Source organism: Anabrus simplex, chromosome 2 (assembly GCF_040414725.1).
Source record: "Anabrus simplex isolate iqAnaSimp1 chromosome 2, ASM4041472v1, whole genome shotgun sequence".
NCBI lineage: Eukaryota > Metazoa > Arthropoda > Insecta > Orthoptera > Tettigoniidae > Anabrus > Anabrus simplex.
The window spans coordinates 698816026-698832555 of NC_090266.1; the positions used below are offsets into that span (position 1 = coordinate 698816026).

Here is a 16530-nt window from a genome sequence, read left to right on the forward strand (position 1 = left end):
GAATACAAGCTTTTGACTGATATTCTGGCCGCTTTGTGAGAAAGAACAGCAATTAAAAAAAAAGCTTGTAGATTTATGCAATTGTTGATTTTGTGGTAATAAAGACAGGACATTCAGTTATAAGTGGAATAGGAACCACTGGGACAAGACTTGATTTCCAAAATCCCACGTGCATTGACTGGGAGCATATTTAAAAATATTACCAAGAAATATGAGGAAGTAATTTCTCAACATATTGTCTTGATATCTTGACCAACATTCTTTCATTTAAAGTTAACATTGAAAATGAGCCCTCTGAAATTATAGTAATGCAAAATATACAATCTTTGTTAAGACAGTCAAACGTTAACACTTCCATTTGATATTTTGCCAGTACCTAGAAGTCGTGAATATAAATGGCACAAGTTTTTTTTTTTTGCTAGGGGCTTTACGTCGAAGACCTATCTGTGTCGGTGCGACGTAAAGCAAAAAAGGGAAACCACGGAAAACCATCTTCAGGGCTGCCGATAGTGGGATTCGAACCTACTATCTCCCGGATGCAAGCTCACAGCCGCGCGCCTCTACGCGCATGGCAAACTCGCCCGGTGGCACAAGTTTTAAAACATCACTAGTTTATTAGCATATTTGAAAGAAGGTAACCAGTATAATGCATAAGCATTTCCGTAAATATGCTTCCTTCCTTCAAGGTAATATCGAATATCTTGGGTTTCGAAATTTGAAAATCAGCAAGGAAAGCACTTAGCAGTAGATGGAATTATGTGCATATTGCATATAAGTGGTAGAAAGTGAAATAAAATGTTGATGTTATTATGATCTACTGGAGTTTCTTAAAAATTAATTTTAATTTCATATACCAAAAATGTATCACCACGCCCTATTTAAAATATTTTTGCTCCAACATATGAGCTCCCTATTGCGACAAAGTGTCATTCCTTGCTGTCACTACCAAAGATTCACAGGCAAGAACAATGGCCCACGCTTGTCAAGCATGAATGCATCAAACTAATTTGTAACACCATAAATTATGCTGCAATACTAGCCATTTATTTTGTCTTCCACTAATGGGGTGACTAAAACATGAAAATCTACCCTACATTTAAGGGACTGATTATTATTATTATTATTATTATTATTATTATTATTATTATTATTATTATTATTATTATTATTATTATTGTACAAAGCCCCAAACGCCTCCTCTCTTCTTTTACATATCAAATTGGAATGGTTTTCATGCGAAATACTTATCGTACTGAATTTGGAATGTTTGCCACATGGTAAATGATCATTTAACAAGAATTGTACAAAGAATTTCCATCAAAAAATGTCAATAAATGGATCTGCTTTGGATATTTAATAATAAATGAAGCCTTGCATTTGTGGGTAAAGGGTCTTCATAATGTTACCTCATCCAAAACTTCACAAAGCGAATTATGATTTATTGCATTTTCAGACCTCTCTTCCAAACAATATCACAAATAGCCAGGTAGGAATGCAATTCTGTTACTTCTTGGGAAACAAATAATACAGCATTATGGAAAGACATTAGATAATCTTTTCACATATAAACATATTTGCATCCAATAACGGGAACGTCTATGTACTCCTATCAACAATTTTCCATATGATATAGATGTTGATTCCCATAGGGAACCTGTAACATTTGTTCTGAATGAGTAAATTTATAATACCAATATAAATGGTCCGTTCTTGGACATTATAAATGTTCCAGCTAACTCATTCCTGGTTGCCAGCGTTTCGCCCCCGTGTGCTAGGCTGGGCTCATCAGTTGGTACCTAGCACACCTACCAAGATGCATGGCTAGTGCATACCGTAGAGGCCACTGCGTAGGCTAATTGTAGCCACCGGCAGTGCCAATGCACTATGACAGACTTTGTCTCATTACCAAAGATTGATGCCTGCTTGGCCATCAGATGATATAGATGTTGATTCCCATAGGGAACCTGAAACATTTTTTCTGAATGAGTAAATTTATAATACCAATATAAATGGTCCGTTATTGGACATTATAAATGTTCCAGCTAACTCATTCCTGGTTGCCAGCGTTTCGCCCCCGTGTGCTAGGCTGTCTGTCATAGTGCATTGGCACTGCCGGTGGCTACAATTAGCCTACGCAGTGGCCTCCACGGTATGCACTAGCCATGCGTCTTGGTAGGTGTGCTAGGTACCACTGATGAGCCCAGCCTAGCACACGGGGGAGAAACGCTGGCAGCCAGGAATGAGTTAGCTGGAACATTTATAATGTCCAATAACGGACCATTTATATTGGTATTATAAATTTACTCATTCAGAACAAATGTTTCAGGTTCCCTATGGGAATCAACATCTATATCATCTGATGGCCAAGCAGGCATCAATCTTTGGTAATGAGACAAAGTCTGTCATAGTGCATTGGCACTGCCGGTGGCTACAATTAGCCTACGCAGTGGCCTCCACGGTATGCACTAGCCATGTGTCTTGGTAGGTGTGCTAGGTACCAACTGATGAGCCCAGCCTAGCACACGGGGGCGAAACGCTGGCAACCAGGAATGAGTTAGCTGGAACATTTATAATGTCCAATAACGGACCATTTATATTGGTATTACAATTTTCCATACCGATGAACATTAACTATTAATTAGGATATTCAAAGGAAGGTAACTAGTACAATGCAGAAGCGTTTCTGTAAACATGATTTCTTCCTTCAAGAAAAATACTTACATTTGTTTTTGGGATCCGATTCAGAGGAATGTCTTGATTACCTTTTTCATCGGGTGAATGTACTTATCGCAAACCCAGATCAAAATCACTACAGAAAGTTATTCCCGGAATTATTCGTCTAAATCAATGGTTCTCAAAGGACGCACCTTGAAACTGCTAGGCTGTGCCACCATACAAATAATATGTTGGGAAAATAGGAAAATACAAAAACAGGCATGTGTATTAGATATTTTAGTAATGATATTTATTGACCTTAGAGAACTACAAAGATGTAAAAGAAATTGAAAATATTCTGTCAATAATTACATTCATGTTGTTACCTAGTGGAAATATGGGATGGTTTGCTTTTGCACAGCTGTTCAACACAGGGAAAAATCGCAGGTGAACACACCTGTACTTTTCTATCTACAAAAAAAGAAATGGCCTACCAAGCGACCGCTGCTCAGCCTGAAGGCCTGCAGATTACGAGGTGTTGTGTGGTCAGCACGACAAATTCTCAGGGCCCTTATTCTTGGCTCTCTAGACCGGAGCCGCTATCTCGCCATGAGATAGCTCCTCAACTGTAATCACGTAAGCTGAGTGGACCTCGAACCAGCCCTCAGATCCAGGTAAAAATCCCTGACCTGGCCAGGAATCGAACCCGCGACCTCCGGGTAAGAGGCAGGCACACTACCCCTAAACCGCAGGGCCAGCTATTTTCATAGGTATGTAGTTGGAAAATTAAATAGTATACACAGGTATGAGTGATTGACACTTTCTCGAACATTCCAGTGATTTATACACTTTACACTAGGGTTTGTGATCAATTAGGATTGCTCCCTAGCGTTAGAAATCCTTTTAAAGCAGGCCAGATATGCTGCAATATTTACCCAGGCAAAAAGTGTGCTGCAAACCAAAACAGTTTAAGAATCCCTGGTCTAAATATTAAAGCCCTGAATAGCAAATATGACTCTTATGAAAATAACACTGTTATATCTCTACAAAAATTCTTTGGTAAATCAAATTCATAGAAAATGAATGAAACATTAAGACAACATCTTAACTTACTTAGTTACATGGCACTTTCAAAAAACACAATCTTTGGTAAAATCAAATTCACACATGTGAATTTCTTAAATGGCCAACTGACCAAATATGGCGGTTTCTAAACTAACTAAACTACATGCCATCATGATGGAAGTAAAATATAAATGATCTCTTGAAGCTAAATTAAAATAAATATACATGAAGTTAATGAATGATTGAATATTAGCCAGTACATAATATTTCATAAAGATGGTCACAGTTAGCAAACTAATATTATTGTCACAGGTAATGTACTGTAGGTCTATATATGTGAGCTTCTAAAAAAAAGCTTTTGCATACTAGTTAGTATGCATGTTTGGTGCATTATTATGCTATTTAGAATATCTTGAACTCTTGTTTCACAGCTACAAATGGAAGACATTAATACATTTTTCCATAAAATGGAAATGGAAGACTTGGATATCACATATTTTATAAATACATTTTCAGTTTCAGTTAGAACTCGCTATCTGTAACATTAAAATAGGCAACAAAAATAGGTGTATAAGTTGTATCTGAATAAACGGCAATATATAACATATGCAACGTGTATTAACACCTGGTCTATTTAAAATATTCAGCTGACAGAGCTGTGACTGGAATGCAGTATTATGCTGTGATATGAGTAATGAAAATCTCATATAACAGATAACATTCAAAGATTACCAAAACATAAATATTTTATATACACATATTCATCAATTCCATGATGAGAACCCTCTCGACCAATTCCTGATTCTTTAACACCTCCAAATGCAGCTTCAGCTGATGAAATCATCCCTTCATTGATGCCTACCATTCCAACTGAAAGCTTCTTTGCTACACGAAAAATCTGAGTAATATCGTTGCTGTAAAAGTAGCCAGCTAAACCACGCTTTGTGTCATTTGCTATGGATACTGCCTCCTCTTCAGATTTGAATCTAAAACAAGAAACAAAGCATTTGATCATAGGTAATGGAAAGGCACAGACAAGAACAAAGTCAAAGTCATATGTAGAAAGATAGGGACATCGAACAGAAACACACAATACGATAAAAATCATGACAGGTCAGTATTGTAGACATAGAGTATAATATCATGTGATTCAATTCAGCCTGTAAATCAAGAAGTTATATAATTTTACCCTGATATGGTGATGTCACAATTCATGTAACCTTATGTATACTGTATTGTTATGTGGTAATGCAGCCGTCACCTGGGCAACAGCCCTAACTGCAGATCATTGATGACTGAGCTATCTTGAGGCCCCCCTTTGGTAGTTCCTGAAAGTGATGAGTTAGTCAGTGTGAAGAGCTCTGGTTGGCCTGCAGGCATATAACAGCCTCTGCTTCTATTTTACCTTTCGTCTGGTGTCTCCATGAATTTCGTGGAAGGCAAAACTAGAACACTTGTATTCTGGCCACACCCTGACAATATTAGAACTTCATCACCAGGTATGTATAAAAGCTGGCTCGCCTCGAACAGAGTGTTGTGTTGTTGCTGTTGTTAAGTGTTGTGTGTCAAGTAGTCAAGTTACAAGTTGTGAGCTGACAGTTCAGTGTGTGAAGTTGTCATGTGTTGTGATAGCCAACAGCTATGTGTTCGAACCCAACAGCATGAAGCTGCTGTGTGAAGTGACCAGTGCATGCAAAGTGAAATGCGAGAACTGCCAGTCAAGATCACAAAGGATTGCCCATTACAGGTTAAGACTGCCAGCCAAAGACCAACTTGCAAAGACAAGAGACTTTAGTAAGTAACCAGTAATTAGTGAAGTGTTGACATTCACTGTCAAGTATAATGTTGTGTATGTTTGGGTCATCCTCAGTTCAATGAGTTCAATAAAACAGTGTTATATCCATAACAGTATAGTAGAGAAAGTGACCAGGTGTGAATTAGTGTGAATTGTTCACTGTAAAATGAAACATAGTATGCAAATTACTTGATTCAGTCATGTCTAAAAGCCTTTTCATGCTGATAATGTTGCCAAATCAGTTATCAACACTGTATTTTACTCACTTAGATAAATTTTCTGCAAGGAAAGGACACTATTCCAAACTTTTACTGTGTGTGATTCAGACTTTATTTTAGGGGATTATTTCTAAAAGGTCTTTTTTCTGGAATAAAGCCACTTCAAAGGAGAATTGATTGAAAAGAGGCCTAACATCTAGGTCATTGGCCCCTAATGGTACGAAATGAGACGAAATGAAATGACAAATAAAAAACCCAAAATCCTCCACTGACCACAATGCAAAACATGAGGACAAAGAAAAACAATAGTATTACTGACTAAGGGACTGCTTCTATAGCACGATACTGAATCGATGATGCTTGTAGTCGAAAAGAATCCAAAATCCAAGTCATTGGCCCCTCATAATGGTACTTATCGCTAGAAAAGTAGAACCATGGTATTTGTCATGTTGCGGTACTAATCAAGAGTAGCGTAGACTCTTGGTAATCCACACATTATGGTACTACTCACAGGTAATGAAATTCGCACATGTATTACAGATCTACTGTGTTTTGCACATTGCAGCACCATTGACAGGCAATGCAAACCTATGGTGTTCATCACCTAAGTGTACTAACCACAGGGACTCGTACTATCCCATGGTGTTCCTGATATAGTGGGTACTAATCATAAGCAAGGCAGAACCATGGATTCCGTCATCCCACGGTGTCGCTCATATAGTGCTACTAATCACAGGTACTGTAAAAGCCGTCGCGCTCTCGTTTGCTACTAATCATAAACCTATTTGGCACCTAACATAGTGGTACTACGCGCAAGGAAAAGCGACCCATGGTAGTCCCTGCGTGGTGGTACTAATCACAAGGAGTTTCATGGTTCTAATATAATCATCCCTTGGTCGCCCCTCTAGTCGCCTCTTACGACAGGCAGGGGATACTGTGGGTGTATTCTTTGTCTGCGTCCCCCACCCACAGGGGGTTGTGTGTTTGATCCGTGAGAGGTATTTTATTTTCCTAAAGTCCGCTGACAAACCGGTTAGGACCTCCCTATCCGCCACCTGGGACGTGCCACGTGAGAGTATCACCTCTCCCCCTGCTACGCCAGCATAGTATGTTCGTGGCAAAGGAGAATTAATATTCATGACTCCTACTTTTGCAACTACTTATTATATTTCAGATTTGTTGCCTCCACTGTATAGATGTCTTCTTTATAAAATGACATTGATTAACAAGCTTTCACCTGAGTGTGGTTTACAGAAAAGGAAGGACTAATTAACCCAGAAAATAATAATCAAAATAGCAAGCATAAAGGATACATTAACCATTAGGGGAACTTGTTGGAGAATACATCAGTGGTCAGGAATGCAGGTTATTTTAATGCTTTTTTTTATTAGTCTATGAAGACCACGTGAGGCACTGTCAACATTCTGTAACTGAAATGAAATGGCGTATGGCTTCTAGTGCCGGGAGTGTCCGAGGACAAGTTCGGCTCGCCAGATGCAGGTCTTTTGACTTGACTCCCGTAGGCGACCTGCGCGTCGTGATGAGGATGAAATGATGATGAAGACGACACATACACCCAGCCCCAGCGAAATTAACCAATTAAGGTTAAAATTCCCGACCCTGCCGGAATCGAACCCGGGACCCCTGTGACCAAAGGCCAGCACACTAACCATTTAGCCATGGAGCCATGTAACTGAAATACTGTTACAGGGGAAGATATGGTAATATTTTGTTAATTTTTGTTTGTTTTTAGCTGCTGACACAGGTGTCTCTAAAGGCTCTCAGAAGATGACTATAGAGTTATACTAAGGTGCTTTCAATAGTTTTATAAAAAAAAAAAAGCTAAACAGGATATGTATACAGGTTTCCTTGTACTAGTAGCAAAGCTGATCTGTAAGATTAGGACACCTAAAGGGGCCCATTCTACTATAGGAAAATGGAGACAAAAATATTTGTAGGAATTTTTTGCACCTGTAAGGAGTAAAAGAGTAGAAATAATTAGACAAGCTTGACAAAGCAGTATGTTCCAAGCTATCACTGGGGAGATGGTGTGGAATGACATTGGTAGACAAATAACACTGAAGTAGAAAAGATCAAAATATGTTAAAGCTGGAATTCAAGAGGACAGATTATGTCAAATATTCTTTTATATATATTTTTACAAGTTGCTTCACATCACACCAACATTGATGGGTCTTATGGCGATGCATATATATTCATTTATAGGAAGAGCAGTTAGAGATTAGAATAATTTACCAAGGGTGATATTTGATAAATTTCCAACCTCTGTGCATGTACAGGTACGTTGGCGAGCAAGTTGAAACGCGTGTGTGGTCTTTAGTCTTTAGCATCAGTTTGAACCAGTAGCTCTTACTGTGTGCACTTTGCTCATAGGACAATGTCAGACTACTATAGGAAAATGGTGACCTTAGATGCTTAAAGGGCCCCATACCGACTGATCATTGGAGAGATGTTAAGGTACAGCCCCAGCATTTGTCTCGTGTGAAAACGGGAAACCACGGAACCTCATGCATTTTTAATGAAATTCATCCAGTTCTACCATTCTATTCTGTTTGTGGAAAATAAGAAATAAAGAGTACAGGGATAAAAACAAAATGTTGCTTATGAACCGACCAACGCGCCAAGGAGTAATGCATTGGAGCAGATACGTGGATGACTTAATATGCGTGTGTGATGATGAAACAAATGCAGAATATTTACTAGACACACTAAACTCTTACACAATGCAATCAAGTTCACAACGCAACCAGAAACAAATGGGAAGATAAACTTTCTGGACATCACAATCAGTAGAAGTGAAAGGAAAATAAAATGTGATAATCTAATAGTCACAAAAGCAGATACTGGCAACACAACGGTCAAAATGAGAAAAGACAAATATGTACAATGATTTTTTTTGCTAGTTCCTTTACGTTGCACCGACACAGATAGGTCTTATGGCAACAATGGGATAGGAAGGGTCTAGGAGTGGGAAGGAAGCAGCCATGGCCTTAATTAAGGTACAGCCCCAGCATTTGCCTGGTGTGAAAATGGGAAACCACGGAAAACCATTTTCAGGGCTGCCGACAGTGGGGTTCGAACCCACTATCTCCCGGGTGCAAGCTCACAGCTGCGCGCCCTTAATCGCATGGCCAACTTGCCTGGTATGATATCTTTTGGCATAACCAACATGTACACCAACACACCCATAGAAGTGTTGGTAAAAATTAGAGAAAAACGCCAGGAAACAGCAACTTTTCTCCCCAACACCTCGCATACTACGCTAGAGTGGTGAAAACAGGGCTTCATTAAGATAAGTTCCACAATTCAAGTTCATAAGTATTTAAACAGAAATAAACATAAATGTTTATACTTTTCTATACTGTATATTTAAGTGTGCTTTAATAGAATCTGTCTTTCTATTTTAATTAAGTTGTTTCTTTTTCAAGTATAATACTGTTATCATGTGTTTCCTTTTTAAGGTAGTTTAGAAATTTATCACTCAAGATTAGTTTTGGCAGACTAAAGAAACTAACTTTACGCGTTAGCTCTTAATGAATCCCATGGGAGCTTACTCTGACTTAAAGGTCTGGAATGCAGGTTAGGATATTCCTATCTGTTGCAAATTTAATCCCAAATTCACAACAACAATAACACAAATAAAACTATGAGTATAATTCCACAAAAGGTGTTCACGTAAGCAACAATTACATAAAGGAAAATTAAAAGTAAACTAGCCACCCATTAAAAGCTCATTAGACAATGTCTAAATAGTTTTCAAAAACAATTTACATTATGATAATGATGATGATGATGATGATAATAATAATAACATACAATGGTAGCGTAATTTGAATAAACTCAAATGTGAATTAACAAACTGCAAAACCATATATGTAGGCCAATTACCACACGACATAAAAAAGAAAAACAATTACAACAACAACAACAACAACAACAACAACAACAACAACAATAATAATAATAATAATAATAATAATAATAATAATAATAATAATAATAATAATAATAACAACAACATATCTGCAAGTACAGTCCCAAAAGTGTTGATGTAAGCAGAAAATGACAAAAGATAATTACTGGTATAATAGGCAAACAATTAAATGCTTGTTAAGAACCCCTGCATATTTTACAAAACAATTTTAATAAAACAGCAACACCAATAATAATAACAATAATAATAATAATAATAACAATAATAATAATAATAATAATAATAATAATAATAATAATAATAATAATAATAATAATAATAATAATAATAATAATAATAATCGGCATAATTACTCCGATATACTCTCCTTGCAGCAATAGTGAAACTGGAGTCTCAGATGTGGTTTTAAATTTCTTAGATATCAATATAATTCTGATAACTTATTTAGTAGAATATTTTTCGATGAGCTTGACTGATGAAAGTTGCTGGCCTCACAGACGTTTTCACGGGAAAGTGACGAAGTTTCTTGGTAAAACTGAATTTAAAATATAAAGTTTTTTAACTGATGTATTTAATGCAGGCGTTTTTGTACAAATAAAATGATATATATTTAATTACTCTGAAGTACAGTCAAACTGTTGACGGTTTTAATTCGTTCCCGGATTTTCCGTTTTCCCGTATCATACTTTTTTTTCAGAGTTCCCTCCAAAAACGGAGGATCGAGGTTTCACTGTACATAATATTTTCACCTTCAGAAGAATTTAAAAAAAATATTTAATGTAATAAAACCGTATGGCACTACAACCCTTGAAGGGCCTTGGCCTACCAAGCGACCACTGCTCATCCCGAAGGCCTGCAGATTACGAGGTGTCGTGTGGTCAGCACGACGAATCCTCTCGGCTATTATTCTTGGCTTTCTAGACCGGGGCTGCTATCTCACCATCAGATAGCTCCTCAATTCTAATCACGTAGCTGAGTGGACCTCGAACCAGCCCTCAGGTCCAGGTAAAAATCCCTGACCTGGCCAGGAATCGAACCCGGGGCCTCCGGGTAAGAGGCAGGCACGTGGGGCCGGCATTTAATGTAATAACTATATGAATTTTTAAAATCATTCCTTATAATTCTTAAAATTTATATCTTTGTCTTTCTTTGATAGGCTATACTGACTAATAATCCTTAACAAGGGCTATCCATACCAGGATTTTTCACTTAAATGCCAAAGATTTCTGTAATATATGCTGATATGCAGAATTCAACTTACTTAATACATACGGCAACAGGCCCAAAAATCTCTTCTTTGTAGCATGTCATGCTATCATTAACGTTGGTCAATAAGGTTGGTTCATAGAATCTTTCCCCTACATTAACGGCCTGTTTACCTCCAAGAAGTACCTTGGCTCCCTTCTGTACAGCATCCTCCACAATTTTGTTCACCTAGGGATAGACAGACAGAGGCATTATACACGGAGTACAGCTTTTACACCACAACAACTAAGAATGTTTTCAAAACACATAAGAATAACAAATTCTTGTTAGTGTGTATAAGATGACTAAAAACATGATGCTGAAAAGGTTTCAATATACTTTGGCTTCCCAGGCCCATGCTTTGACATTACAGAATCACCCAAATACCAAGGAGGAAATACTTCACTATTGGTGTTGATATTCTATACACACAACAGTAGCAGCTTAAAAATTTAAGGAAAAAAAAAAAAAAAATGGAAAGGGATAGTTTGGGCTTACTGAATAGATGAATGAAAAGAGACAGCCTAAACTATGAAATTACAAATGATAAGAACCTCTATAATGTTGTGATAGGGATAGTAGGCAATGGTATGATGATAAATGGGGTTAAAAGTCAGGTTGCCAGTTTCACAAATAGGAAAAGTCCTCTCAGTTTTAATATTACTGCATTGATGGGGTGAATGTTCCCTTTGGGGATCATTGTAAGTACTACCTAGGTGTTAATATAAGGATAGATCTTCATTGGGGTAATCACATAAATATGATTGTAAATAAAGAGTACCTATCTCTGCACATGGATATGATGGTATTTAGGGGTTGTAGTAAGGATGTAAAAGAGAGGGCATATAAGTCTCTGGTAGGACCCCAACTAGAGTATGGTTCCAGTGTATGGGACCCTCACCAGGATTACTTGATTCAAGAACTGGAAAATATCCAAAGAAAAGCAGCTCGATTTGTTCTGGGTGATTTCCGACAAAAGAGTAGCGTTACAAAAATGTTTCAAAGTTTGGACTGGGAAGGGTTGGGAAAAAGAAGACGAGCTGTTCGACTACAATGTCCAATAACGGACCATTTATATTGGTATTAAGTGGTATGTTCCGAGTTGTCAGTGGAGAGATGGTGTGGAATGACATCAGTAGACGAATAAGCTTGAGTGGTGTCTTGAAAAGTACGAAAGATCACAATATGAAGATAAAGTTGGAATTCAAGAGGAGAAATTGGGACAAATATTCATTTATACGAAGGGGAGTTAGGGACTGGAATAACTTACTAAGGGGGATGTTCAATAAATTTCCAATTTCTTTGCAATCATTTAACAAAAGGCTAGGGAAACAACAGATAGGGAATCTACCACCTGGATGACTGCCCTAAATGCAGATCAGTAGTGATTGACCGATTGAAAGAAGAGCCAAAAAGATTCAATCAATCAATCTATCTCCAGTTATCTGCATTTAGGACTGTCATCCAGTGGCAGATTCCCTATCAATAATTTACCTAGCGTTTTCTTAAACAATTTCGAAGAACTTTGAAATTTATTGAACATTTCCCTTGATAAAGTATTCCAATCCCTAATTCCTCTTCCTATAAATGAATGTTGTTGCAAATTGCCCTCTTGAATTCCAACTTTATCTTCTCATTATGAATCTAGCCTACCTTTAAAAGCTCTACTCAAGCTTATTTGTCTACCAATGTCATTACATGACATTTTCCACTGAGAGTTTAAAACATCCTGCATAGTCGATCAGCTCGTCTCCTTACTCGTAAGTCTTCCCAGACCAAATTTTGCAGGGTTTTTTTTGTTTGTTTGTTGGAAATAACCCAGAACAAATTGGGCTACTCTCCTTTGGATCTTTTTCGGTTCTTGTATCAAGAAATCCTGACGTGGGTCCCATCCACTGGAACCATACTCTAAGTGGGGTCTTACCAGAGACTAACAGGCCCTCTCCTTCATATCCTTACTACAAACCCTACAGTAAATACCCTCATAACCATATGAACAGATCTGTAACCTTTATTTACAACCTTGTTTTCTGTGATTATCCCATTGATGATCTTTCCTTATATTAACGCCCAACTACTTATAGTGATTTCTGTGAGGTACTTTCACCCCATCAGCACAGCAATTAAAACCGAGAGGACTTTTCCTCTTGGTGAAACAACCTGACATTTCATCCCATCTGCTGTTCACCTCACAACATTTTCAAGGTTTTTTTTTTTTTTTTGCAGTCACTCACCATCCTCTAATTTATTTACTACTCTATACAGTATAACAGCATCTGCAAAAAGCCTTATCTGTGATTCCAGTTCTTTACTCAAATCATATATATACATAAAAGAATATAAAGGCCCAATAATACTGCCATGAAAGAACACCCCCTCTTAACTGTCACAGGATCAGATAATACTTCACCTACCCTAATTCTCTGAGGTCTATTTTCTAGAAATTTTGCCACCAATTCCACCACACTTTTGCCTAGTCCAGTAGCCCTCATTTTTGTCAGCAGCCTCATATGTTCTACACAACCAAAAGTCTTGCACAGGTCAATAGTGATACAGTTCACTTGACCTCCGAATCTAAAAAAAAAAAAAAATCTACTATACCTTGCTGGAGTCAAACAAGTTGAGTCTCACTGGAATAACCTTACCGAGCTCGATAGCTGTAGTCGCTTAAGTACGGCCAGTATCCAGTAATCGGGAGATAGTGGGTTCGAGCCCCACTGTCGGCAGCCCTGAAGATGGTTTTCCATGGTTTCCCATTTTCACGCCAGGCAAATGCCGGGGCTGTACCTTACTTAAGGCCACGGCCGCTTCCTTCCAATTCCTAGGCCTTTCCTATCCCATCGTCGCCGTAGGACATAACTGTGTCGGTGCAACGTAAAGCAAAAAAGAGGAATAACCTTTCCAAAACCTGAACTGCCTTCTATCAAACCAGTTAGTAATTTTGAAAATGTGTCTACTATAATCAGAAAGAATGCTTTCCCAAAGCTTACATGCAACACATGTAATTATCAGTTTTATGTTTAAATCCCATTCCCTGGTACACTTGGGCTACTATAGCAACTATCTATTCATTTGGAACAACTTCTTCAGGCAAACAGTAAGTAAATAATACGAAGGTCGATCAAATATAAACAGGATTTTTGTTCCTGAACATCAACAGTTGCTAGGACTGGGCCCGCGCTTCTGCTATGCTTAGGCGGGACCGTCAGAAGTGGGGAGAGCGTGCTGTTAGTTATTTCCCGCAGTTTCGTCAGTAACACTCACGATGTCGGAGCAAGAGGTGCACATCTCCACTGCGCAACGCATAATTATAAAATTTCTTGCTTGTGAAGGAGTTACCGCGGTGGAGATATGCCAGAGATTGACTGCACAGTTTGGTGATGAAACATTGTCAAGGATGCATGTGTTTGCCTGGCATAAAAAGTTCAAGGAAGGAGGAGAATGTGTGGAAAATCACCAACACGATCGGTGTCCTCGGACCAGCATTACAGACGAAAACATTAGTGCGGTTAAAGACATTACTGACGACGATTGACGGGCATGAGTGACGCACAATCCATGCTGCTTACTACGGCGAGCTGTTGAACAAGGTGAGGGTTGCATATCACCGTATAAGACAAGATCAACCGATTCGACAGGTCATCCTCCTCCTCGACAATGTGCGGCCCCATACTGCAGCTCTAACTGTCTCCAAGCTACAGGAAATGCACTGGACTACACTTGATCATCCTTCTTACAGCCAGGACTTATCGCCTTGCGATTTCTATTTGTTCGGACTGCTTAAAGAAGCTCTAGGAGGGCAATGATTTGAAGATGACGAGTGTGTGGAAGACTTCGTGCACAACTGGCTGGTGACATGACCTTGTTCTTTTCATGATGAGGGAATCAAAAAGCTGCCCATACGCTGGGACAAATGCATTTCCAAAGCAGGAAACTACGTGGAAAAATAAACTGTAATAGGGAACATGCGTAATTTTCAAAATATTTGTTTTTGAAATGTACACCAATGAAATAGTATGTAAACATATTACATTGTGGTAAGTTGCCTTGTTTTCTACCAGTAAAAAAATATTTAAAAGTCTCTTTCCGCAAGGAGAGTAAAACGTCCTCTGACGTACGCGGCTGGCTGTGACGTCACGATCCAGTTCTACTAGCCATTGTGCATCCACTGTTATTAAAAGCCGAATGTTTATTATTCGTAATCGCGAATAACTTCAAAATGACATAAGAAGCGTTCAAAAAAGCATATTCAGACAATCTACCATGTGTAGATGCCATCATTCTTGAAAAATAGTGACTTTTGTGGCTGCAGAAATACGCGGATCAAAAGCAAATAGGTAAGTGGCATCTTTTATATACGTGCAATGTACTGTAACTCATAGTATTAGGATAACAATGAGCATGGATAGAAATCACTTAAATCACCATTGCCATTTGCTTCTACATTGATTCCCATATTAGAGAATGACATTACATTTTCGGGCTTTCACCATTACTAAAGTAACAAATCGGACTTCAGCACTAACATAAAAATGGCCAGCGTTGACCTCCCACTTTCGAGACCCATGAAAAAAGAAACATTAAATGTCTACTTCATTTTTCTACATATATAATGAACAATACACAAGCCTATATTCATGTTAGAGTGCTGGCAGATAAAATTATGGTGACAGTGCTCTAGGCTACGTTCAAGTGAAGCGATGAAGTGGGAAATGCATTGTAAAATGCAAAATATGTCCTGAGCACAAGGTCAAAACAAAAAAAAAACGTAAAAATAAAAAATACAGTCACACTATTTGTGGATGAGGAACAGTGCTGCATTGAATGTAGAATGTCATGACTGTGCTGCATCTTTTGGTGAGTAAATAAACTTAGCCAACACTACATCTAGGCCTAAATACTTTTAAAGTCGTTTTCGAATGAGTAGATTCTTTGGAGAAAAAAGTTAAATACGATAAAGATTAACATAACTTCATCCAGATTTTCACAAGCTGGGTTGAGTGGCTCAACGGTTTAGGCGCTGGCCTTCTGACCCCAACTTGGCAAATTCGATCCTGGCTCAGTCCGGTGGTATTTGAAGGTGCTCAAATACATCAACCTCCCCTGTCAATAGTCATGCGGGACTACATTCTATCACCTCGCTATCTCCGAAAATGGTAAAAGTAGTTAGTGGGACGTAAAGCCAATAACATTAATTACATTTAGCTTTCCACAAGCTGAGCATATCAAGCAAGCACAGTGTCTTGGTGACATTTTACTCACTCATAGTATTAGGATAACAATGAGCATGGATAGAAATCACTTAAATCACCATTGCCATTTGCTTCTACATTGATTCCCGTATTAGAGAATAACATTACATTTTCGGGCTTTCACCGTTACTAAAGTAACAAATCGGACTTTGGATGTTGTGTTTTTTACCCTTTGGTTTATTGATTTGACATGTATAACCTAAAACTTAGGCTCAGTTTGGACAATATTTTATACCGTACACCAACATCACTATTATTTGCAGTACCATTAATGTATTTTTACACCAATGTGAAATTATGTTATTTAATTAATATTATAATTATTATAACTGAGCATAGTTAATT

The 16530-nt window shown here is 38.0% G+C and overlaps 1 protein-coding gene across 1 annotated transcript in view; it reads right to left on the minus strand.

The window, feature by feature from the left end:
• Positions 1-2941: 2941 nt before the first annotated feature.
• The window catches only part of Ssadh (succinic semialdehyde dehydrogenase), a 144977-nt gene continuing 131388 nt past the window's right edge, over positions 2942-16530 (minus strand). The window contains exons 8-9 of the mRNA XM_067141311.2: positions 10950-11122; positions 2942-4706 (exon numbers count right to left, since the gene is read on the minus strand). Coding sequence (XP_066997412.2) covers positions 4442-4706; positions 10950-11122 — 438 coding nt within the window. The 3' untranslated portion in view covers positions 2942-4441. The remainder of the gene's footprint in view (positions 4707-10949; positions 11123-16530) is intronic.